Source organism: Malaclemys terrapin, chromosome 13, assembly GCF_027887155.1.
Source record: "Malaclemys terrapin pileata isolate rMalTer1 chromosome 13, rMalTer1.hap1, whole genome shotgun sequence".
NCBI lineage: Eukaryota > Metazoa > Chordata > Testudines > Emydidae > Malaclemys > Malaclemys terrapin.
The window spans coordinates 6,025,731-6,052,329 of record NC_071517.1 but is presented as its reverse complement, the minus strand read 5'-3'; the positions used below and the strand labels follow the sequence as shown (position 1 = coordinate 6,052,329).

The 26,599-nt window shown below is 43.3% G+C and overlaps 1 protein-coding gene across 1 annotated transcript in view; it reads right to left on the bottom strand.

Annotated features, from left to right (window-relative positions):
- The window catches only part of LOC128847859 (uncharacterized), a 125,894-nt gene that overhangs the window by 39,230 nt on the left and 60,065 nt on the right, over positions 1–26,599 (bottom strand). Inside the window, exons 39-52 of the mRNA XM_054047584.1 lie at positions 26,316–26,412; positions 20,266–20,379; positions 17,552–17,658; positions 16,294–16,498; positions 15,505–15,663; positions 14,013–14,122; positions 11,064–11,290; positions 7,668–7,809; positions 6,387–6,572; positions 5,826–5,973; positions 4,867–5,041; positions 4,530–4,588; positions 3,539–3,649; positions 1,387–1,562 (exon numbers count right to left, since the gene is read on the bottom strand). Of these exons, the coding sequence (XP_053903559.1) occupies positions 1,387–1,562; positions 3,539–3,649; positions 4,530–4,588; positions 4,867–5,041; positions 5,826–5,973; positions 6,387–6,572; positions 7,668–7,809; positions 11,064–11,290; positions 14,013–14,122; positions 15,505–15,663; positions 16,294–16,498; positions 17,552–17,658; positions 20,266–20,379; positions 26,316–26,412 (2,016 nt within the window). The remainder of the gene's footprint in view (positions 1–1,386; positions 1,563–3,538; positions 3,650–4,529; positions 4,589–4,866; positions 5,042–5,825; positions 5,974–6,386; positions 6,573–7,667; positions 7,810–11,063; positions 11,291–14,012; positions 14,123–15,504; positions 15,664–16,293; positions 16,499–17,551; positions 17,659–20,265; positions 20,380–26,315; positions 26,413–26,599) is intronic.

Here is a 26,599-nt window from a genome sequence, read left to right as displayed (position 1 = left end):
AATGGGAAGGATGTAATATGATCATAGAATATCAGGGTTGGAAGGGACCTCAGGAGGTCATCTAGTCCAAAGCAGGACCAATACCCAGACAGATTTTTACCCCAGTTCCCTAAATGGCCCCCTCAAGGATTGAACTCACAACCCTGGGTTTAGCAGGCCAAGGCTCAAACCCCTGAGCTATTCCTCCCCCCCATATCCTCTCAGTCAGGGGTGCCAGAACTGGGTGGGCAGGGGGGCAATGGCCCTCCCACTTTTTAACATGGATGTACTTTGGGAGGCAGGGGGCTGTGTTGCCCCCACTATCCCCAAACTGCAAGCCTTGGGTTGTATGGAGCAGCACCGGCAGGGGCTGTGCTTCGCGGAGGGGGAGCTGATGAGGTGACCAGCTCCTCCACAATGAAGCACAGCCCCTGCCCATGGTGCCAGCCTCATCCCAGTGGGGGGGACCGAGGTGGGCCTTAGCCCCCGCATCACCATGAGGTCCAGCCCCTCTCTGTGGCCCTGCCCTTGCTCCTCTTCTGGGCTGTGGTAAGAGCCGCCCAGGGAGCCCAGAACCCTCCACCTGCCCTGGGCGGTGGGCCCTAGGGTGTGCGGATGTGCCCCAGAGGGTGTGGATGTGCCCCAGGGGGTGTGGATGTGGACCAGAGGCTACCCGCAGGCACCCCAGCCCCCTGTCCACGGCAGGTGGAGGGTCTGGGATTCCCCGCAGCAGCCTCAGCTCCCTTGGTAGCTTTTACCACTGCTGGGCTCCGGCTTCCAGCTTGGCCGGGGGATAGGGCCTTGGGGGGGGAAGAGAAGGAGCAGGGGTGGGGCCATGGAGAGCGGAAGGGCCTTGTGGGCTCCCCACCCCCCACTACTACCAAGCTTCCAGGACTCCTGCTCAGAGTTACTACCTGAGCTTTCATATCCTTTTGGATAAATGTACAAACCTGGCCTCTTACCTTGTGCTGGCAGCCCTGGGGAGATAGGATGGACTAGTAGCTATGGCACTGGACTGGAAGTGCCACCACCTACTATGTAAACTTAGGCAAGTCACTTCACCTCACTGTGTCCCCTCCCAACTTGTCTCTGTCTTGTCTATTTAGATTGTAAGCTCTCTGGGACAGGGTCAAGGTTGTCCTCAATAGCACAATGGGGCCCCGATCTCGCTTACAGGATCACTTACAGGTACTAATGCAAACCAATAATAATTTGCTAGAACAAATGGAATTTGTGAGTACTGTGCCAATGCTATTTGTATGTGTAAATGGGTCATTTGGACACTTCTATGATTACACTTATAAAATGGTGCATACAAAGTTAGAGACCAGTGTGAAAATTTGGTCCTTTAAGTCTAGTCAAAGGCAAGGTTTCTCACCAGTCATCTTCCATATGAAACATACTTACCTCTTGTTCAACCTCTTTTAGCCGAATCCCTTTGATTTTAGCAAAAATCCTTAGATTTTCTTTCACTGTTAAAACTTCAAACTGAATGTTAAATTGTGGGCAAACTCCAATTATTTTCCTAATTTCTTCCAAGTCCTCCATTTCAGACACTTTGTATTTATAGATCATGGCAGAGCCTGCAAAGGTAAACATGAGGAACAGAAAGCATAACATGCTGTTAGAATGCATGGTATGTCAAACATCGATATTGAAATCTGAGCAAAAGTATCTACCCTTATAACCTGGATGAAAGAAAACTCTGGATATTTGCAATGTGTTGCTTCCACAGTAGATGTAACCCACTAGTGTGTATCCCAAAAAAGCATTACTCTACTTTACCAGATGAAATTTTCTTCCGTGATCTTGTTTTAAGAAAATAAATAAATCGATTAAAATGTTACCAACATGAGAAATCATTTGCCAGGTGTGCCAGATTCACAGACAGTGCAAACATTTTGCTTTCTTTTGATAATATAAGGCAGTGCGAAAATATACATACATACAAACGCTAAGCAATATATTTTCAAACTTTAGGAAACAGATGAAATTTTGGTCGACTCTTATTTTATTCTAACTAATTCACCCATCCCCTGTTCTTCATCTGCTTGAAATAAGGGGAGTCTCTGGGACGGGAGGAGAGGAAATTGGGCTCAGTACATGGTATAGAAGCTTTTGTGCTTGGAGAAGGTAGAGGAGGACAAGTTAGCAGGGTGTGGAAACATAAGAACATAAAACATACTGGGCCAGACCAAAGGTCCAACTAGCCCAGTATCCGGTCTTCCAACAATGGCCAGTGCCAGGTGCCTCAGAGGGAATGAACAGAACAGGTAATCATCAAGTGATCCATCCTGTCACCCAATCCCAGCTTCTGGCAAACAGAGGCTAGGGACACCACACCTGCCCATCCTGGCTAATAGCCACTGGTGGACCCTTCACAACATCCTCTGGCAAAGAGTTCCACAGGTTGACTGTACGTTGTGTGAAGAAATACTTCCTTTTGTTTCTTTTAAACCTGCTGCCTATTGATTTCATTTGGTGACAACTAGTTCTTATGTTATGAGAAGGAGTAAATAACGCTTCCTTATTTACTTTCTCCACACCAGTCATGATTTTATAGGTCCCAATTCCAACCCCTGGGGGACACCACTATTTACCTCTCTCCATTCTGAAAACTGAATATTTATTCCTACCTTTTGTTTCCTATCTTTTAACCAGTTGTTACCAATCTATGAGAGGGCCTTCCCTCTTATCCCGTAACAGCTTACTTTGCTTAAGAGCCCTTGGTGACATACCTTGTCAAAGGCTTTCTGAAAATCTCAGTATATTATATCCACTGGATCCCGCTTGTCCACATGCTTGTTGACCCCCCTCAAAGAATTCTAGTAGATTGGTGAGGCATGATTTCCCTTTACAAAACTGTGTTGACTCTTCTCCAACAAATTATGTTCATCTATGTGTCCAACAATTGTGTTCTTTACTATAGTTTCAACTAGTTTGCCTGGTACTGAAGTCAGGCTTACCGGCCTGTAATTGTCAGGATCACCTCTGGAGCCCTTTTTAAAAATTGGCGTCACATTAGCTCTCCTCCAGTCATTTGGTACAGAAGCTGATTTTAATGATAGGTTACAGATTACAGTTAGTAGTTCTGCAATTTCATATTTGAGTTCCTTCAGAACTCTTGGGTGAATACCATCTTGTCCTGGTGACTTATTACTGTTTAGTTTATCAATTTGTTCCAATACCTCCTCTAATGACACCTCAATCTGGGACATCACACTCCCTTCCCTGCTATGAATATGTAGGAGTATAGGAATTGTCCTACCATATTAGAACATTGGTCTATCTACTGTAATGTTCTATCTCTGACAGCAGCCAGTATCAGGTGCTTCAGAGGAAGATTCAAGGAGCTTCTTAGTGAAGTGACATTCATTTCCAGCTCATTGACAGCACATGGGCATTCCCATCTACTCATAATCACACATTTCTATTGTGCCTTCCCTCATGTAACCATAAACTGTTCATTCCTTCAGAGACCCAGAAGGTGTGTGTAGGTGTGAGAAAAAAAATCACACATTGGTAACCTTCCCTTCAGCTTGACATTAGATAATTTTACCTTCTGAAGGTGGGCAAAGTCCACTAAGGATGTTCAATAGCGTACTTTTCCCAGCTCCACTGTGACCAAGTAATGCAGTGATCTGGCCTTCATAGACATTAAGAAACAAACCTAATATAAAAAAATGGTATTGGTGAGAAGGTAAAGCAAAGGAAGTTTAAACCAGAGAAGGGCTATGAATTAGGATTAAAAATTCCCCAAGCTTCAGCTACTACAGGTAACTGGAAAAAGAACAGGAGTACTTGTGGCACCTTAGAGACTAACAAATTTATTTGAGCATAAGCTTTTGTGGGCTAAAACCCACTTCATCGGATGCCCACAAAAGCTTATGCTCAAATAAATTTGTTAGTCTCTAAGGTGCCACAAGTACTCCTGTTCTTTTTGCGGATACAGACTAACACGGCTGATGCAGGTTATTGGATAATTGATCTAGCTAATATTATCACACTAGACATCGGCAAAGTTGCTTAAGCAGAAGCACGTCTAATGTAAACAGGAGTGAGCTGCTCAGGGATTTCGGCATGAGGGGTCTTGATTTGGAAACTTCCCCACCCTGGCATGCCAGAGCTAGGACTTGTTAACCTTTTCCATTATACTGGAGAGCCCACCGTTTTTTTTCACCCTTCTGAGGAGAGCTCGGGGGGAGGGGGTGTGTGTGGATGTTGACGGGCTTCCTGTATATTATTTTGAGGGTTCAGATTTGTGGAATAAGTGCCCAGAGAATGGAATGGGCTAAATAATACCCACAACTAACTGGGTACCTGGGCCCAAAAAGTTCCTTTTTCACGTTAATTATTAATAGCTATCAAAGTCCTGGTTGAATCATTTTTTGTATTTATAAATGGTGTCCATCACCTTGGTATCTATGTGCCTCACAGGGACTAAAAATACCCATGGGATGGCATGGCATGGGATTAATGGACACATGGTAGCTTGGTGCTTGGATAAAATACCCACAGGTACCTTCACTTTCAGAGGCTTCCCTCCTTACCTCTTAAAGCGTTCACTATCTTGTCCTTATCTTTATACGTTTTTTTAATATTGTTGATACTGAAAAAGAAGCAAACAGGTTTGAATTAACATTGGAATTGAAGGGCTAGGCTCTTCCTAAAACTCTGCTCCTAGGTTGGGCTAATGGTAGGCAGGTACTGTAGGGGGTTCCTAGAGTAGTCTTCTACTTCTCAGCACAGACCTCCTGGAGAAACAGGTCCAGGGTACTTTATGGGGAAGATTAAATAGAAATCCAAGTCTTTACATTTCTCTAGTAATTGGACTCCGATAAGCCTTAACACGATAGAAACCAAACAAACACGCTCCAGGGCCCATACCTGATGGCTTCTTTCCCACGAAATTCTGGAGGCACTTGCTCAACATGATCATTAAAGACCTGGTCACTGTATTCTTCATGGTCTAGGATGTCATTGTTGACACAATTTTTTCTTTTTTTAAACCAATAAGATGGCTTCAGGAAGAACAAACGGGAATGGTGCATCCCATATTTATCTAATTATTAAACCAAAATAAAATGGAACGTTTTATTCAGTGAAATATTGTGATAAAGCTTCTGCGGGACGGGGGGCAGGGGGGGAAGGGAGAGAGGGAGAGGGGGGCATTTTCTAAGGTCCCAATGGCAGTTTTGCACCACTGAACTCAAAAGAGAATTAGGCACCAAATTGCCATTTGTGCCATCACCATAGCAAATGGTACCATTCTAGCAACGTCAACAAGTCAGGAGGCCAGGGCTAGAGATGGAACATGGAATGAATAATCTGTCTTCCCTACAGGTAGCCCTTCTGGAAGATTATCGAAGCCCCTTGGCAAGGCAAGGAAGAGGAACTTGCATTAACGCTGCCGTGCTGTGTTAGTTTTGTGGGAGAGGACTTTGTCCCGAGAGCTGTCATTCTCCTGTGGGTTAAATGTGCTTAGAAAACAGTAAATCAATCAATCTGAGCTTGAGCAGAATGGGAAAATAGATGCTGGATATAACAACAACACCTAACTGTTATAGACCAGTTTCTATCAATAGATCTCTAAGCAATTTACAAAAGAAGCAAGTACAATTATCCCCATTTTACAGATGGGAGGCACAGAGAGGTAAATGACTTGCCCCAGGTCACCCAGCCAGCCAATGGCTGGGATGGAAACAGAACCCAGGTATCCCTGTGAGTCCCAGTCCAGTAGGCCACAATACAGTCAAACCATGTTAGTTACAGAAGATAGTTCAAGAGAAAGGGAAAGCAATGAAACCATTTAAATTAATTTAAATTGCAAGCAGACTCATACTTACCAGGCAAAACTTTGTCAAAGTAGATGGCTAGCATCAAATAGAGAAGAGCATCAAAAGCCAACAGGAAAAAAACTGCCAACGTTGGGAAGGAGTCTTCCAAAAAGTCAGAAAAATCCACCCCTTTCACAGCGTCTTCTAAATGTACAATCTGAAATAATGCAGACATTTACAGGGGAAAGAATACGAATGGATGGTAGTGCAGTTGGCTATGTAGAAGAAGCCTGTGGGGAAGTACAATAAGGGGTTGCTTAATTGTGTGGGTTGGATGGAATAGAGAGGATAAGGGCAAATAGGGATAAGAACCAAAGGGTAAGCACAACAATTAAATTATTCAGGGCCACGAAGGCCAGAAAATGTTGAAATTTTACATGGAAGGTGAGGTGAAGCCAATGAGCTTGAGGTTCTATTACTGGATTTGAAGGACTCAAACCCTTTCACCAGGAAATGGGTGTTGTCATCAACTTTCCTTCACTGACTGCATTTCTGAAAGTCTTAACAGATAAAATTTTCATCCTTTCCTAAATGAATGATGCATGAGGAGGAAATTATTCTGTATCATACCCGCACAAATCCAGCCGTAAAAGCAAAAGGACTGAAGAGACCTAAAGCCCATTCCAAAGGTTCAGGAACATGATTATACAATACAGCAAGGCCAAGACTTCCAAAGGACAGGATGAAGAGGAACCCAACTATACCAGTGAGCTTAGGTTTCTTCAACAAAGAACTTAGTAAGAAAGCAAGTGACATCTGAAAGAGACCAAGGGTTTATTAGCAACAGTTTCTCAGAGAATCACAATATCGTCATATAGCACTACAGTTGTAAGACTGTTGGTGTTTCATTACTCCTATAGCCCCTCGTGACAAGGTGCTTAGAAGAATGGGCCAACATAAAAGAGAGTTATTGAAACTAATGATGTTTTACATCTATGAGAACTTTATTGAACAACTGTAGGAAAAGCTACAACTATGAGGTAACAATCAGCTCTGGGGGATGTTTTAAAGGCCTTATCTTATGTCAGGGTTGCCCTGACTCTGAAAGTTTCCGAATTTGGAAGTATCCTGCCCTGTTCATTAATTGACCAGTATTTTTAGTCTGAAGAACCAATGAACTTTTTCAGGTGCAAACCACCAGGGATAGAAATGACTGAACCAACATTTGTTTTAAGGTGATTGGCTGGCTGCCTTGTCTGAAGGAGAGCTTTAATGATCTTGGTCATCAGTTGGCCCAGGTATCCTTCAATGGCTTGATAGCTTGAGTCTATCTAACATACAAAGGCCAAACGACGCCTCACAGCTTCCAGACATTACACTTGGATTAGCATCTGTGTATGGGTCTGAACTTGGCTCAAGATCTTTAAACCACTTTTTGTTTAACTGGATCATGAAAATAAACCTAAAATCCAAGAGACCATAGCAAAGAAGCTAATACTGCTGTACAGAACTCTCCTTAGCATTACTTAGTGTAGGTAAATGAAGTCTATTTGAGTGGAGAGATCCCAAACCAGGGGATCTCAATCATTCTCTGGACTGCGGAAGTAAATTCCTGTCTGCTTTGGTCTTGGCTAAGCTTGCACTGAATTGTGTGAGGAATGTAGTCTGCAGCTGAAAATGAATTGAGAAAATGAACTGAGCCCAGCAAGTTTTGTCCCGGAGTGGACTAAAAATCTGACTCTATTTCGGATCTGTATGAAAGCTGTCTGAATCCTCCAGGTCAATAACACACTTCTCTCCCCCGCAGCTCAAAAAGTTTCATTTGTGGCAATACCAAGGATCCTTAAATCCAGACTTATTATAAGTCCAGAAATGGAAACAGCTATGCTGCCTCTGAAAAATAAAACTTACCAAAGAGATGCCATAGAGATAAAAGAGGAAGAACATCACAGAATGGCTGGTGTGGTATATAAATTCATCAGATTTCATGATAAGTGTCAGTAGAATTGCCACAATTAAAATATAGCCTGCATACAGCAAACCCCAGGAGAACCTAAAATCAGAAGACATGGTATTACTTTTCTGGTTTATGTATGGATGTGAGGTCATGCAGTCATCTGTTAAAAAGGGGGGAGGGGGAAGAGAAGCCTGTACTTTGATACAATCATTGACATTTGTTTGACAAAACATGTCACCATAATGTTTTATAGAGATACTGCCAACTTCTCGTCATTCGCTTACAATTTAGGTTTTAATAAAAAGGGGAGTTTCATGCCATGATAGAAATAGACATATTTGTATGCAATTAAAAATAAATAAATGACTTATGTTTCCCTTAGATGTTCCCAGGCAGTGTTGGAAAAACAATCACCACACTGAGATAGCGTATGAGACTCAAAACACAAAACTGGCAAACACCACTGAAATATACCTGTCTCATTTCATTATGCAAGCTGAATAAAAGGCAAAAAGGACCGAGAGAAAATAAAAAGAAATGTTGATTTTGTAAAAAATGCTTTCAGTCTTAATGATCTCCTTTGTTATATTAGTAACATAGGTAAGGGATTTTTTAAAAAAAATCTGAACTTGGATCTTTTGACTGCAATTGTCCCTCAAAAAAAATCACATATACACACAATCACCAGAAAAGGGAGATTTTCAAAATAAAAGCTGTACTGAGGAAAAGAATGAACCATACATGACAAAAGCTAATTATATGGCTTAATGCATGACAGGAAGTGCTCAGATACTATAGCGATTAAAGTGATAAAAGAACCTCAATAGAAAGTGCAACACTGTTGACAGATGATACATAAATAATAACTAAGTGTTATATAGCATTTTTCATTAGTAGATCTCAAACCACTTCACAATCTTTAATATATTTGTTCTCAAAACACCTATGTGAGGTAGAGCAGTGCAGTTATCCCCATTTCACAGATGGGGAAATGAGGCACAGAGGCTACACAGCTTAAGCAAGGTCATACAGTCTGCGGTGGAGTAGAGAATCGAACCCATGTTTCCCCAAGTCGTAGGTTATTGCCATAGCCATTTACCAATCTCAGATGGACAACTCATAAACACAAAGAATTGATTTTTAAATGTGGTAAGAGACAGTGCAGATTTCAACCCCCAAGAATATGGGCATTATATGATCTCTAGTTTGCCCGTCAGATGGGGAGAACATAAAACATACATCTTGAAAGGACATGAATCAGCGTGCATCCATCAGCTTCCATCATCCTCTGTTTACCGACAAGAGTTTTAGCTGAGATAATGATAGGAAGATTTTAAAACAGGGAAGATATCCTGGGCAAAATGTTCATTCTGATTGTGGCTATTCTTCCTGACCAAGAAGTTTCCACATTTCTCCCATGACTTACAGGGTAAAAAACTGGCTCCACTGAAGTCAATGTATTTCAGATTTATCTTCATTTCTTTTAAAGCTGGATACTTTCCCGTAAACATGCATTTATTTTAGACAGTAATTTAAAAATTGTTGCATAATATTTCTCTAAGCAAAGAGTGTGAGGTTCATTTTCCTAATGGCTACTCTTCCATTTCTGGGTTTTGTACAGTAAAGATTTATCAAATTGCTCATGCTTCCTAAACAAACGTCTATAAAAATATAACCAGGCACTTATGGAAGGGCCAGGGACAGAAGGGTGAGAGTGAAAATTTGCTGGAGGCTCAGACTTGAGCACAAATCACCATCTTCATGTTGGGATTTAGGACGGGGTTTGACACCAACTTGCCAGAAGTCTTTAGATACTCCTTCCCAGGCTGTTTTTCAAATAGTAATCTCAAAATTACACAAGGAGCAGCTATATACTATATTTCCTCAGAACTCCTGTCCTGATCTGGGGTCCCTGTGTGTCCCTGTATTGCTCACTCTTTTCTGAGTAAGGCCCTATTTAAATTGCAGGATGGTCTTCAAATAATTGCAGATGGGTTGTGGACAAGACTTGGAAAACAGCGGAAAAGTAATAACATAATTTGCAAAAGCCAGAGTAGTCCTATTTTTTCAAGAAAAAATTGCTGGAACAATACAAACACTCCAGTGTTATGTCATGCCTGCTAATTATTTTTGATACCCAGACATTTTGCTGCAACTATATTACATTAATTATAAAAAAAAGGTGACCGGTACCATATAAAATTCAGCAGACAAAAAGTCTTAACACTACTGCTATAGAAATCGAGTCCAGTCACTTTAGCCTTTTACGTTTTACAGGCATTGAATGTTAGTGCAGTACTATTTGCATACTCAAAATGTAGGCAAAACTGTGGACTGTGCAAAGTTAGCTAATTAACATCCAAATGGTGGTGGAAGCCTAATATTGCAGGATCTGCAATTTCTGCAATATTGCAAATGAAGTAGGACCTTACTCACGGGCATAACCCATCCTTCCTATAAGGTGCCGAGTCTAAATACTATGGTGAGTGTGTGTATAATTAGCTCCCAGCTGGGAGTGTCTAGCTGAACAGGCACTGAACCCTGGCTGGAAATTACCAGGCCATTGTCTAGCTCAGTAGGGTCTCCTCCACAGGACACTACTGGGTTAGGGACAGCAATGCCTCAGGTATCCCACAAGGGGGCACTGAAAGATCCATACACCCCATCACAGAGCGGTACCACAAGTTCCATTCAGTAACAAAACAAAATCAGCCTGCACTGTGTTGACTATAATGGACACACATTGGCTTCAATGACCAAGTTAGAACACATTGAAATGTTTTGAATCCTGAACATTTGAATGTAGGAAAAATCAGGGAAAATGCGAGGGGCTTGGGGGGTGGAGAAGAGGAGGAAAGAGTCCCTGTATTTTCTTTTTGGACCCATTCTAATGGAATTCCTCTGAAAGACAGATTGGTCCCTTGTCTTTGTATTTAAGGCTCAATTCCACATTATGATCTGTGGAAGGACTGCTATGCCTGCACCGATTACAATGCAAGATCCACAACTTTCACATAAAGCAGAGAAAAACAAGCAGTCATTCAGCTATGTCATGACAAACCAAAGGCTCTCAATTTGATTTGGCTACTTCCATTGACTCTCATACATTGTGCAACTGGCTGGTAATTCTGAGGCACTGCCTATATTTAGCAGCTTCCTTTGGCAACATGGATTACAGCTGGACTTAATTTACCGTCTCAGGTTTTGCAAATGGAGAGGCCACATCTTGCTCACCCAGCAGAATTTCCCAGCTTCTTACAGTACACGTTAAACACATGGCTGCATCGGTGAGATATTCATTCACCAGTTGATTTATCAGCCATACATAGTTAAGTGGGCATTTCACACACCAGAAGGCTAAATCCTGGAGCGCCATCATCTTCATCAGCTCCTTAAACTTCCTCCTTTCTTTTGCCACATTGAGTGACATGAAGTATATGAGTGGAGAGAAAGCCACTGCAGTGCAGACAACCAAAAAGTCATAGTTAATGCCTTCTGCAACACGAATGGGAGGTAGCCTCATCTGTACAGCAGTGACTGATCGCAGCTCTTCCATCACTGAGTGGTTTGATGCAATCTAAAATACAAAAGCAACCAATTAGATTCATTTGACAAGACCACAGATTATCACCAGCAAGAAAACCCCATGTTTCTTGCTGTTTTCCAAAGCGGCAAACATTTTCACTCTGGCCTCATGGCACAGGGTTGGCGGGCGTGGTGTGTTTGTGTGTGTGTTCATGCATACGCAAATGGCAGGCATTTTTTCCAAGTGTTAAACTCTCATTTTGACACAAGAGGAGCGACAGTCTATCGCTGGAGCACTGGTGGTAGAGTTGGGATATTTTTCTTGGAAGGGCGGCGTTCAGGGTGTTATTTCCAGCAGTGAGTTGCTTTAATGTGGAGACAGTGTGGCCTGGTGGACAGACAGAACATTAGACTGTGATTCAGCCTGCTTGGTGAACTTGGGGAAGTCACTGCATCACTCAGTTTCCTCATCTGTAAAATGGGGCTAGCGATAGTGACCTCCTCTGTAAAATGCTTTAAGATCTACTGGTGAAAAGTGCCGTATAAGAGCTAGGTATTATTATGAACATCGTGCCACACACAAAGATAGTTCAATTATGCCTTCCTCAGTGCAGCTACACTAGATTTGGAGAAGATGCCAGGGTGCCGTACTTTGGCTGCAAATGCTAGCATGCAGGAACGCAGTGGAGAGTGGCTTGCTCTGTTGCATGCCTTTGTGGAGCGGAGGCAGATTCATGGCCTCACACGCTGCATACTGGCAAGGGAGTGCAGGGCTGGGAGCAGGTGACACCCTTCCAACAGGTAAAGTAAGAGTCAATGTTGACTGTGCTCCACTGGAGACATGATGACTTCTACAGTCAGACTGTAACTGCTGGAAGGCAGTGGGGTCTGGAAGAACGTGCGCAGGTTTAGGAAACAGGCAATCATGATTTTAAAATATGGCTATATCATCAAATCTCTATCTCCCTCAACAGTAAGGGGATAATGTTCCTCATGGGGGTGTTATAAGAATTATTTAATGTCTTGCACACTGGGTTTACAATGTAGAGTGCTAGATAAATACAATGACTATAACTACTGCAGCTGGTGTGCAAATGCAAGCACTTCCACCAGCTCACCATAGTGCTCTAAGAAATTATCTGTTTATTTTGGGTATTTATAGGGAAGTGCTATTAATTCCATTTTACAGATGGGGAATTTAGTCACGGGGAGGCTAACTGACTTGCCCAAGATTACATAGGAAGCTTGTGGCCCAGATGGGAATCACATCTGGTCTCCAGCGCTCCAAACTAGTTCATTAACCACTGGGCCCTCCTTCCCTTCACAGCATTTGTGCAATTCAGCGCTTGAACCAAATTATGGTAGACTTATGGGCACCCTATTTGGTGTGCTCAGTATTTTCACATGGATAGAAACAGAGAAATATAGGGCTGGAAGGGAACTCAGTAGGTTATCTAGTACATCCCCCCATGTTGAGAATGGATTCAATATATTTAGACCATCCCTGACAAGTGTTTATCTAACCTGTTCTTAAAAACCTCCAGTGACGTAGATTTCACAACCTCTCTTAGTAACCTATTCCATTACTTCACTATCCTTACAGTTAGAAAGTTTGTCCTATTATCTAACTTAAATCTCTCTTGCTGCAGTTTTTTAACCAGTTATTTACACACTTTAGAGTAATTTCATCTAGGCTACATTTCTCTGGTTTTCTTAGGCGAATGTCATGTGAGACTGGGTCAAAAGCCTTGCTAAAATCAAGATACATCATGTCTACTGCTTCTCCCTATCCACTAGGCCCGTAATGCTGTCAAAGAAGGAAAAGAGTTGCTTTGGCATGATTTGTTCTTGATAGATCCATGCCGGTTATTACTTATCACCCTATGATCCTCTTGATACTTACATACTGATTGTTTAATAATTAGTTCCAGTATCTTTCTAGGTATCAAAATGAGGCTGACTGGTCTATAATTCCATGGGTCCTATTTGTTCATCTTTTAAAGATAGGTACTATGTTTGCCTTTCTCCAGTCCTCTGGACCCTTACCTGCCCTCCATGAATTCTCAAAGATAATTGCTAGTGGTTCCGAGACTGCTTCAGTTAGTTCCTTATCATAGAATCATAGTATATCAGGGTTGGAAGGGACCTCAGGAGGTCATCTAGTCCAACCCCCTGCTCAAAGCAGGACCAATTCCCAACTAAATCATCCCAGCCAGGGCTTTGTCAAGCCGGGCCTTAAAAACCTCCAAGGAAGGAGATTCCACCACCTCCCTAGGTAACGCATTCCAGTGCTTCACCACCCTCCTAGTGAAATAGTGTTTCCTAATATCCAACCTAGACCTCCCCCACTGCAACTTGAGACCACTGCTCCTTGTTCTGTCATCTGCCACCACTGAGAACAGCCGAGCTCCATCCTCTTTGGAACCCCACTTCAGGTAGTTGAAGGCTGCTATCAAATCCCCCCTCATTCTTCTCTTCTGGAGACTAAACAATCCCAGTTCTCAGCCTCTTCTCATAAGTCATGTGCTCCAGTCCCCTAATAATTTTTGTTGCCCTCCGCTGGACTCTTTCCAATTTTTCCACATCCTTCTTGTAGTGTGGGGCCCAAAACCTGAGAGTGAATTTCATCAAGGCCCGCTGATGTGAATACATCTAATTTCTCTAAAAAGCTCCATCTACATGTAAAGTATTTGGTCAGAGATTTTCTTTGGTTAGGTCTAATACTAATAATCTGGCTAAAATGAACTGACTTTCAAGCTCCCAACTCTACTTACTTGAATGATAGCCGCATCAATGCTTGCTTGCAGGGGAACAAATCCTGAAGTCCACTGTTGAGTAACAGCACAAGTGACGTCGCCATAAAACATTGAGCCAGAGCAGCTGTCTTTAGGAAAGATTAAAAAAAAAAAAAAGCAAAATCGTAGTGTGTGTGTGTGAGAGAGAGAGGGGGGGGGGGGGTTTCATGCCTCAGAGGATTAGCAATGGGAAGTGGAGCCTATCACCTGTAGGTCCCCCAATTAGACTGTACTCTGTGGCTGAAATCCTGACCCTGCTGAAGTTAATGGCAAAAACTCCTATTGTCGTCGGTGGGTTTCACTGGATGTCAATAGTGGCTGAGAATCATTTCCATATCATGGGTGTTCAGTGGTCATTATGCAATAATTTGGGGGAGTCTTAGTGGGGGCTGGGCTTGGGGGGGGGTTACAGCTGCGCCGGAGGAGCTGCTGGTGTGGGGACGCCGGGCAGCCCCACGTCCCACTCCTTTCGCCGCTGCAGCTCCCGGGATATCAGGGCTGCCCTGCATGGCTGCTGTACAGACCCCAGGCAGGAGGACTCAGGAGATGCAGCTGCATGGAAGGGCAGGGGGCGGGACCATACCACCGTTCTTGCACCACTGGGGTTTACAGAACACTGGGCTTGTCAGGCAGTTTCTGATCAAAAATTTTCCAGGCGAATGTTTTTCAGCCAGGAAACGTCAATTTGTCAACGTCAACACTGTGGGGGGAAATGTGTCATTTCTGATGAAATTTCAGTCAGGAAGAAAATGCTTCAATAAGGTCCTTATTGATGTTTTATTTTGAAATGACTTCTTGTTTCTAAATATGTTATTTTATATTATTTTATTTGTATATATTTTATATAATGCCAATTACGATACTGATTTACCAAATCCAGAAGCAAACCTTTACTCGTTAGATCAATTACCAATCATCAAACCAATTACCAGTTAGAAGACCAATTTTCAATTATAACATCAATTGTTTTCTTTTCTATTATAAATTTTAAAAAATTAAACTAATTCTGAAATAAAATAAAAAAATAAAATATTTTAAAAAGTTTAAACAAAAACAAAACATTTCAAATGAGCCAAAACAATTCCCCCCCACAAATTCTGTTTTGTGTGAAATTTTGAAATTTCAGCTTTTCATTCCAATTGAGAACATTTGTTTTTAAATATCAGAATTTTCCCTGGAACAGAATTCTGATTCCCAAACAGATCTATTCCTGAGTATACTGAGTGGGTGCCATTGGGTGCTGAAACTTTGACCAAGTTAGCTACTTCTGTGAATACCTGTGGCCGGAGTCACCCAACAATCTGTTCCAAATAGACAGATATCCCATATTCGAGAATCAATATTAGAAAATAGTTGTTTGAACACTAATTTTATTCCTACATACATTTTAATCTCGTGTTGACCTTTATAATTTGTGATTAAATTGAAAGATTAAAATTCACAATTATTTGTGTTAAACTGGAAAAATCACCTGAATGATGATCCATATTGTCCCTTTGCAAATGGAATGAAGAATAAGCATGGGAAGCTAACTCATAAGAAAAAGCATCATTAAAGTTAACTTCTATTGTGTCATAGAAGGTCATATTAGTGTTCTCTTCTTCAGTGTTGTTTTCAAAAATATGTAGACCTGTGATATATAAGAAAAATAAATGCTTTACATCTATTGTCTACCAAAACATCAGACGACTGTCACTTTTCTGAGAAGCAAAATAAACCATTAAAACTAGGGAAGAACGGATTCATTTTGTCTAATGTTAAGTGCACTTCCAAATTGTGGGCTTGGAACTTTGACTTGAATGTTAAGACAGCATTTCATTCAAGAGAGAAGTGAAAAACAAATACGGAGCAACTACTAAAAACAGAAGCAGAGAGAGCCAGAGGGAAAAAATATAATGAAAAATGAATATCGAGATCCCTAGGCCAATGGAGTAAGTTAAAGCAGCCCCAAGGCAGCTCGTAAAAAAACCAGGCCAACAACAGTGCAGACTGGCAATCAGAACTGGAGGGCCATAACTGGCACCCGAGTGTCTCCCATATACTCTTTTCTGCACTGAGTGGCACATGGCCACAAGAGAGAATCTTCCCCATGATATTCATTAGCACCACACAGGTGGACTGGCACTCGTATCCTCTGGCATTAGAGATTAATATCTAACAAATATTCAGGACAAGCAAAATACACCTTTTAGTAAAAAGTCTCATGAAACACAGAAAATGTAAAAAAACAACTGTGTAATAAAGTTAGGAGAGAACGTACCCTTCAAAAAGGAAACAGAAGCCATATGCTGCATTATTTGTTTGGTAGTATGCGTCACTGGTGTATACTGAACTCCAAATGTGTTAGCATTAAACTCATCTACACGTCCAAGGTCATCTGAAGGTGTTGCAGGGTATCGCCTATACCAACCACTAATAATATCCAGATACAATATGAGAGGTATCAGTAGTGAGAGGAGCAATTCCTAAGGAGAAAAAAATTTGAAGCAAATTAGAAGTTGGTAGCACATATGCAAATCACCTGACCAGCAACCATACTGCCCCATAGAAGGAGCTTATCCCATTGTAGGGTTTTGGCCTACGCTTTGGGAGAGCAGCTCCTGACTGAATGACCTTACATACTTGCATATTTGTTATGCAAAGTCCGCCCCTTGCCTGTGCTGTGAAGCATGCAGTCAAAGCTCAAGTGCCTTCATCCTGTCAAGAAGTGAGAGCGTTTAGAATGGCAATTTCTGACTTTTCTCAAGCACTTTTGGAACAATTGATGAGTGAGCATTGACCCATGCAGTTATACCTGATACACTCCCAGTCACAACCCCGGTTATCCAATTAGATTCCTTTTAATGATTGCCAAGGATATACCTTTTTATAACACTATGCTATTTTTCCAGCTTCTGTAGAGTAGAAATGACATACAGAGCCAGTCCTACACAGAGGGATGGGAGGGCAAAGGTTTGGGGCCCCATCTCCACCAGAGACTGCATTTCAGGTTCTCTGAGTCTTCTACACTTTCTTGAGCATTAAATTCACAGACTTTTTTTTTTTTTTGGTAAGCAGAGAACAGCCACCTGGTAATGAAACAAGCCAAACGGTCAACGAAATGCAAAGATCACCGAGAGCGTCAATAGCAACTGAAGAGTGAGAGACGGCCTTTGCCTTCATGGCACTGGACCATGTCACAGGTCATGCAGAGCTTCAGACCCAGATTGTCAAAGGTATTTAGGCACCTGACTCCCACTGAAACCAGTGGGAGCCAGATGCCTCAGTACCGTTGGGGATCTGGGCCTCAGTGTTTGAGCGGAGCACAAAGCTTCCTAGAAGTTCCCCGCAAGCTGTAGCTTAGCCATTGCACTACAGATAAGGATGCTTGCTATAGATGGGAGGGTGGGGCTTTGTTCTGCCTCTGACCGGTTCTCTTTGGGTGGGGCAGTCTGGCTCCACGACTGCTGCCTGTTGTACAAGTTCTCCGGTGAAGACCAGCCCCAACCTCAGAACAAACCCCAGCTCTTCTGACTTGCCTGTAAACTCTGCTTTTTCTTCCTCCATTTCACCAATATATGCTTTAATAGCAGGGCCCCGGTTTGTTGACACACACTGATCTCTCGCTGACGTCTAGGAAGCATTTCTGGAATGGGGTGAGAGAGCGTGAGAGGGTTTTTTTTTCTATTGGTACAACTGAACGGAGCACTTTATGTGGTATGGGGGGGGCAGGTCGTCTGTAATGGGTCTTTTGGAGCATCTGGATTTCATTTAATGAGTCTGTCATCCATATGTCTCATAAAGGGAAACTCGTATCCCCTTTCCTCCTGGTGGCAGGCATTAACTCATCTTATTTTCAGCTGTAATGCCAAACGCTTACATGAAACAAGACTATTTAGTGGATTGTCTTTTTTTTTTTTAAATGTATGTATGGGAGAGTCAGTACATTGATCTGCTATTTGCTGTTAAGGGCTTGAGAGCGATTATTGGGAATGTGCCCATCATTTATAATTAATATGGAGTAAAATTCATCATAAAGGGAAAACACACCCTCTATCTGTTTACATGAGTTAAATGCTTTAGAATTACTACCACCTTCCTTTAAGACAAACGCCCAGAGTAGATGGAAAATGCACACGTTGGGCTGAAAGCCTACTACGATGTGGCTGTAAGTTCCAATAAACCTTTGCATCATATAAGTGACTAGGACCCAGATCCTCAAAGGTATTTAGGTTCCTAACTTCCATTCATTTCCAATGGAGCCTAAATACCTTTCAAGATCTGGGTCTAGGGAACCCCCTAAGCTCATTTATCCAGGACAAAGGACATAAAAATGAATAACTGTAATACACATGAAACAGCGAGGATAGCTCTGTAAACATCTTCATTCGGGGTACCTATCTGCTCCGATCATCTAGCCATGTCAAAGAAATCAAAAGGCAACTAAAGTGAACCTAGCTAAGTTGTGTGTTGTGAATTTTCAGACTAGTTACGACTTATAAACAACTTAGTTTGTTTATAATATGAATCTCTCTCTAGCCTTAATAAAATCTTGCTTCCATTAGGCCAGTTGTGGCATTGGAATGTTGTTCTGGACCTGGGAAGAGGAAACCATCCTCATAAAACAGGGTATCTGAAAACTGACTCATCTTGGGTTCTTGGTGAAAAAGGAACATACTAAAGGGGACCTATCACAGAAGAGGCTGTGGTTTTGGTGGACAGGCGGGAGGTACCTATCAGCCACAGATAGGCAGGGGGTGTGGCTGACAAGGATGCTTGTCTGTTTTTATTAGGACCAGACCATGAGCGTAACACCAAGCACCTTTCACTTCCACTGAATTCAGCATACCTCAGAAGGTACTCAGCACTAGAGCTGGTTGGAAATTTGCACTGCCCCCCCCCCCACCTCCCAAAAAAGTTTCAAGTTTGCAGTGAAAAATCAACATCAGCAATCTAAACGATGCACCATAGGCCCTCCTTGTGGTGAGCTGTGATGGTGCTTTGTGGGAATTCCTGGCCCAGGTGCATCATGGGAGATGTTAGTCCAGTTGGGGAACCCACTCCAGAGAGGAAAACGGGGACATGAGGCACCCAAACTTCAACTCCCAGAAAGCACCACAGTGGCATATCCAAATTAAAATTTTTCGATATTTGAGAGTTTAACACAAAGTTGACCTTTTCTGCAGACTGCCGTTTGTGAAGTTTTTGTGGAAAAATTGTTGAGCTGAAAGTCTAATATTCCATCAAACAATAGTGTTGCTCGGCCTCACTCAACACTTCGAAGCACCACCAGCTGATCAGGGAAACCCAGCTTCCAGAATCAGAACGGAGTCCTGAGAGGAGCCATCTGCTAATGTCAGGCTCCCAGCAGAACTTTAAACTAGACTTGGTCAGGTTAACAATTGTCTTGTCCAGCAAAACTTTTCAGAATTTAAATTTTTTTCCTGTTTTGACTCAGGAAGAAACCAAGACCTTTCAAAGCTTTTCATGAAAAAAGAGAGCCCACCCACCCCCAAATAGCCAATCGGTTGGTGATTAGGGCAGTCCACAGGGAGGTGGGAGACCCAGGTTCAAGTACCTGGGGGGAGGGATAGCTCCCAGGGGAGCATGGGCCTGTTAAACCCAGGGTTATGAGTTCAATCCTTGAGGGGGCCATTTAGGGATCTGGGGCAAAAATCTGTCTGGGGATGGGTCCTGCTTTGAACAGGGGGTTGGACTAGATAACCTCCTGAGGTCCCTTCTAATCCTGATAGTCTATGATACCTACTTGACCATTCTCTGACATCCCAGTGACTGTCCTGACCACCAGGACAGTGGCTATTCTGGGGTGGGTCTCTCTTAAACTTTCCTGTTGATGCTATTCTACTTTGTATAACTCTTCATCAGCGCTAGTACTGGAACCTGGGTCTCTCATGTGAATCCCTAACCACCAGACTATTGGCTGGTCTGGTGTGCAATTCTCTCTGGTTTTGCCCAGAAATTCCATCCTGGACCCACGGACCCTTTCCCAACAAAAGTTTTAGTCAACACTGGTACACTCGCAGGAAAAGTTCCAGTTTCAACAAACTGCCATTTTCTGATGAAAAACCCTTTGGTCAAAAATTTCCCAACCAGCTGTACATCAAACAAGACATGCCTGAGCAAAATCATTTGCAGCGTCAGTAAACACGAAAGACTGTAGAGAGGGAAGAGCACTAATAGAACGACAGGGGCTCAGACAGCAGAGAATCAGAACAGGCAGAAATAAACTCACCTTCACAAAAGCCTGCGAGGAAGAAGGAACCTGGGACACTTGGAAAAGGCTGCGAAGATAGTGAACCACTCTCCTTGTTTCTCTGCACAGTGGTTTTGATGCCAGCTGGATAAGCTAGTTATTCAGAATAGTCACTGAAAGGAAACAGTGTCCTTTTCACTGTCATGCTGCCAAAATGCTCTGTTCATGTGACCATTTCCCCCGTATTTCTCAATTGTTTTCTCCCTCCCCTTCGCTTACTACCAGTTCTCAGAACTGCAGTTATGCTCAGAATACCGCAAACAAACTTAGCAAGAGAGAGCAGTCCCAAGAAAGTTACAGTCAAAAGTTTCTTAGAACTTTGCCTCTGCACCTTTCAGCTTAAATGAAAGATGGACAAAGGTCGAAGTCCAAAAATCTGGTCTGAGACAGCAACGAGTCAATATGAGCTTGAGCCTGTGAGAGGCTGAGCACTTCTTTGGGAATGCTTAGTGACCTCATCTCCCGCTGAACTCAGTGGTGTTTGACAGAACTCAGAAGCTTGCAGGATTGGGCCCTATGCAAATAGAAAGCCTTGTTGTGGTGGAGGGAACTTTTTAGGGTTGAATTCATCCCTGGGCCAGAGCTGAGTTCAGTAAAGGAACTCAGGAGGGTGAGTGTGAAGAGGTGCCTTTATGCCCCCTTTGCTCCTGCTCCAAACTGAGGGCTTCTGGGGGCTGTACCTGTCCCTGGCATAGGTTAGAGCCATCTGGAAAATTGTCCTAGCTTGCACTTAGTTGGCAACTGCCCCAATAAGTTATTGTGGCCTCCAGGATTATCTTGGGCTATAGGAATGCCCCAGCCATGCCCCTTCCCCCCTCTAATGTCCCTCTGCCAGGGACGTCCTCCTTTTTCAGAGGCTATCCTTGCCCACTCTGATCCTTATTATATCTTCTGTGGTACTGTTTGTGGAGAGAGAACAATCTCTATGGTTCTCAAGAGAGTTGTACTCAACCAATCACCTATGTCCATTCCTGTCTCCCCTGAGGTCAGAGGTCAGTAAGTCCCCAAGGTGCACATCTGCGACTGGACCAGCTAACGGTATCTGTGGCTCAAGTCAGGTTGTACTAATATGCACCAGAAAACTAACTCAACAGTTTTGCCCGATGTCTCTTCAGAGTCACAGCTGTTCCCTTTAAGGACAAGCAGAGCTGGCTCGATAGGATTTTTGCAGCTATTATTCCATAAAGTTAGCCATTTTTCATTGTTTCTTCCAGTTATTCAATTTTTCGGTTGCTCAAGCCGCCATAGAGACAAAAATTCATTTTAACACTCCTGTTAGCATAGCAGAGCCAACACAGCTAGGTGCGAGTGAGATGGGTCCTATTCTTCCTCAGATAGCAACAACGGGTTTGGTGATTTAAGCCACGATCCTACCACACCATCTGCACAGCACTCCTGAAAGAGGAACCCACTGAAATAATTGAGGATGTGGTTGGATTAACTGCCTAGTGGTGTTGCACGCAAGTATAACCAAGGGCAAAATAAGACGACAGTGGGGTTTGCAGAACGTGGCCTGTGGAATCTTTGTCATAGAATCATAGAATATCAGGGCTGGAAGGGACCTCAGGAGGTCATCTAGTCCAACCCCCTGCTCAAAGCAGGACCAATCCCCAACTAAATCATCCCAGCCAGGGCTTAGTAGCTTGACCCAAAGTTGGGTATATATAATTGTAACTTGAGGATTAACAGGTTCATGTCCCAAGTAAGATTACTGTAAAATTATCATATAATTTGGGAACCCCAATGTGTACAGGTGCAACACTCACACCATAGGAACTCTCTCTCTAGATATTTACAAATATATAATTTATTAATTTTCCAGCAAAGATTATACACACACTTAAACTTAACAAGGCAGATAGAGATAATACAGAAAGTACATTTGGACGTCCATACTTACACCCTTATCTTGCTTAACTTACTTAATGATTAAGTATGTAAGATAATGGTTATCTTTCTCATCATCATCATCGTCCTCATCCTCCCCGGTGGCCATCATTCTGGTCCCTCCCAAGGTCTACATCTCTCCAACCTTCTGTTGCCCCTGGGATGTTACTTTTATAGTAGGTTTCGCTGACGCTGCCATATCCAATGCATATTCAATAGAGGTCCTTATTTGTATTTCCTCACCTTAAAGTGTCCATTTTCTATAGGTTAGTATATGTATGACGTTACCCTATTAGCATACACATCACTTTGTTGTTATGGCACCTTTGCGGCCCGGAACCTTCCAGATGCTGGTGTCAGCTATGTTCTGTGGGTGGCTGATGTCAGTATCCAGGACAAAATTCCCCTCTTGCTTGCTACTTTCAGTTCCCTGTTACTTATAAATTACTTATGTTTATATATACCAGAGATTATAGGCCTCAAGCCTCATACTCTCTACTAAAGCCAAATCTTACAGGATAAAAGCCTGTAGGTTCCTTGCATTACTACTAATATAATAAAGCAGAAGAACAAAGCAACGAATATAATACAGGTAAGCTGCCCCACTGGGCTACAGCTTTGTCAAGCTGGGCCTTAAAAACTTCTAAGGATGGAGATTCCACCACCTCCCTAGGGAACCCATTCCAGTGCGTCGCCACGCTCCTCGTGAAACAGTGTTTCCTAATATCCAACCTAGACCTCCCCCACTGCAACGTGAGACCATTGCTCCTTGTTCTGTCATCTGCCACCACTGAGAGCAGCCGAGCTCCATCCTCTTTGGAACCCCCCCTTCGGGTAGTTGAAGGCTGCTATCAAATCCCCCCTCACTCTTCTCTTCTGCAGACTAAATAACCCCAGTTCCCTCAGCCTCTCCTCGTAAGTCATGTGCCCCAGCCCCCAATCACTTTTGTTGTCCTCCGCTGGACTTGCTCCAATTTGTCCACATCCTTTCTGTAGTGGGGGGACCAAAACTGGAGGCGATACTCCAGGTGTGGCCTCACCAGTGCCGAATAGAGGGGAATAATCACTTCCCTCGATCTGCTGGCAATGCTCCTACTAATACAGCCTAATATGCTGTTGGCCTTCTTGGCAACAAGGGCACACTGCTGACTCATCTCCAGCTTCTTGTCCCCTGTAATCCCCAGGTCCTTTTCTGAAGATCAGCCAGAAAGAGCTCAGCTTGACTTTCACAGCACAGGTTGAGTCTTCAGGCCTGGCAACTAGGGGTGTGTATCCCACACAGGCCTTGAAGTGGTTAATGTGGGCCTGAGAGGCCAAATAGCATACCTGGCAACACCTGAGAGAGAGAGAAAGCCAAGCTTAATTGAATGAAGCCTAGCTGAGGAGGGGCTGGGTGGTGATTATGAAGCCAGGAAGTTTGTAGCAAAGGGGCTGAGGGAAACAGGCTGTAGTCGCTCTCTGAGGGATAGAAGAGGTAGGAAGTGGTCTAGAGAGGCAGCCAACTTGGCTGCCAGCTACAGGGTCCATGGACTGGAACTCAGAGTAGAGGACTGGCTTGGGTTTCCCTACCAGCTCCTGAGGTAAGAGATATAAGGCAGTGGTTCTCAAACTTGGGCCGCCGCTTGTTGAGGGAAAGCCCCTGGCTGGCCGGGCTGTTTACCTGCCGCGTCCGCAGGTTTGGCCGATCGCGGCTCCCACTGACCGCAGTTCACTGCTCCAGGCCAATGGGGGCTGCGGGAAGGGCGGCCAGCACGTCCCTCTGCCCGCGCCGCTTCCTGCAGCCCCCATTGGCCTGGAGCGGCGAACCGCGGCCAGTGGGAGCCGCGATCGGCCGAACCCGCGGACGCGGCAGGTAAGCAAACTGGTCCGGCCAGCCAGGGGCTTTCCCTCAAAGCGGCGGCCCAAATTTGAGAACCACTGATGTAAGGAACATGGAGCCCAGAGACATGGAGGAAAGACCTGCTGTAAGGTCATTGGATGATAGCTTGGTTCTGCTACCCCAGAAGGGGTGGACTAAAGTCTGACTTGCCCACAGGGCCAAGTTGTGAGAAGAGAAACCAATGCTGTGATGGAGCTACCATGGGCAGGGGGCACCATATGGGGAGACAGCCGCTACACCACATCTGACCACGAGGAGGCGCTACTGCACTGAGAAACCCGCTTTATGGGGTAAAATGCCTTGTTTACTTCCAAACTGAGAAGTGTGTTCTTGGAAAGCATTAAAACATAATTTTATCTTCTCCTTTTTCTGAGTTGGGGGAAGTGCCCCAACTGTCTGAACTGTAGCGCTTCCACAAGGTAGAACTTAAAGCCCAGATTTTTAAAGGTATTTTGGTGTTGCAGTACTCAGCGTTGCAACGCTTAACTAATTTCAGGGCCTAAATCTCATTTTCAGAAGGGACTTAGGCACAGAGGAACTTCAAACCCCTGATGGGCTCCTAAATTAGTTAGGTGCTGCAGTGCTAAGTGCTGAAATACCTAAACGCTCTTAAAAATCTGGGCCTAAATGACTTTCTACATTTAAAGATAATGAAGTATTGAATAGTATTCTCACCAAGCTGTACAGGTATGCAGGGCTGTACAATTGTAAACGCACTGAACAGTGAAGAGTCACCACACCCTATCTAACAGCACAAGCTGATAAAATACATTGTTATATAACAGAGCGAACAGAGTAGTACACAGCAGAGTCAACGTCAGGGGTGGATGGTTCTGGGATGATTTATGCAGCAAATTATCTTAAACACTTAGGGAAAAGGATGAATTTTATAAGGTGTTTTGGCATCTTTTCTTTATGTTTCAACACACAGAGTGGTAAGAAAAGCCATTTAAATCTGCAGGCTGCTACATACCTGTAACTGTTGCAAATGAACAAGTGGGCACTAATAAATTATTCCCATTAAATAAACATGACATTTCCTACCTATATGATGCTAGTTCAGACTCCAATAAGCAGCAGGTTTGACTCATGATAGTGATATTGTAAGCAGAGTACAAGTATCTTCTTGTGGACGCTAAATCATTTCTAGTTACTCCACTGACTAAACTGCCATGTGTTTGAAGTCACCCACCTATGACTGAAGGCTCAACTTCATACAGACTTCTCCTCTAATGAGACAAACATAATAAATGACCATAGATTTTATAATTAGAGATAGAAAGAAAACAGATGCACTGTATATAAACTGACTTCTTTCTGTGCACTAGATGATGGTGTTTCTCAGTTATTCACTTCCCGTCAGAGGAAAGTGCACAGGAATGGAGACAGGAACTTGAGCGCCAGTCACTGCTCCGCCACTAACTCACCCTGTGACCTTGGCCAAGTCACTTAGCCTTTCTTTGCCTCATTAACCTCCATAGAGCTAATCCTTACCTCTTAGGGGGTTTGTGATGCGTTAGCCCTCATTCCTACCCTGCTCTCTTCAGACTAAGGGAGCACGCAAAGGACTTGGGAGTGCGAGGAGTTGGATTATGCTTCCTGACTAGCCTTGCTCGGATGCACACGTCATCCCCATTCACACTTGTGCTGCAGCACTCCTACCAAACGGTTACTTCCAAGTTCAAAGTTGGACTGTTTGTGTTACACCATGAACACGTAAAGCACTATACACTCACTGCACGGTTTATATAACATCTGTAAACGAGGCAGGCAGAATACATGGGCACCGCTCCATTGACAGCTCTATCCTGCTTTGCATGAGCTGAAGATCTGACCCAGAGTCTCATTCGGATGGCGGAGACTGAAGATTTATTTTAACTACAGAACAAAACTCTGGCTAAAAAGGCATATCCGTATTTAGTTAACTGTTCACTTCAAAGCATGCTTCCACATCCATATCAACCAACCCAACCCATATGTCAAGTTCACTGACTTGTTTCACAACTGCAGGCCTGTACTTCCTCTAACACCTATTGTATGCAGAGCAATTCACCTTGAGTACCCCAATGCCTCCACCTCTAAAAATATTCTTTTCTCAAAAGAGGGGCTAATTTAAAAAATGATTCCCTTGTCCAAAGTACAGAAGCTGCAAAGCTCCAGGCCTGAATTTTTATTGTGCTGATAAGTGTGTGGCAATGATAGTAAATATGTGCATTATTAAATCATACACATTTATACTGACTAAAATATAATGGAACATTTTAAAAGTCTTCCTGCTGAAGTCTTTCCCACTCGAAAGTTCCTTCCAAAGCCATATCAAAATTATCCATTTCTTGCTCATGGGAGAGTTCTAAGAACACCTGAAATGGATGACAACAAAAGTCTGGTTATTTGCTGACACTGATAACAAATACATTAAACATTTGTTACTATTTTTATGAAGGCAACACATGGGTTTGCAATTGCCCCAAAGATGAACACCACAGAGAACCAGGGGCGGCTCTAGTTTTTTTGCCGCCCCAAGCACGGCAGGCAGGCTGCCTTCGG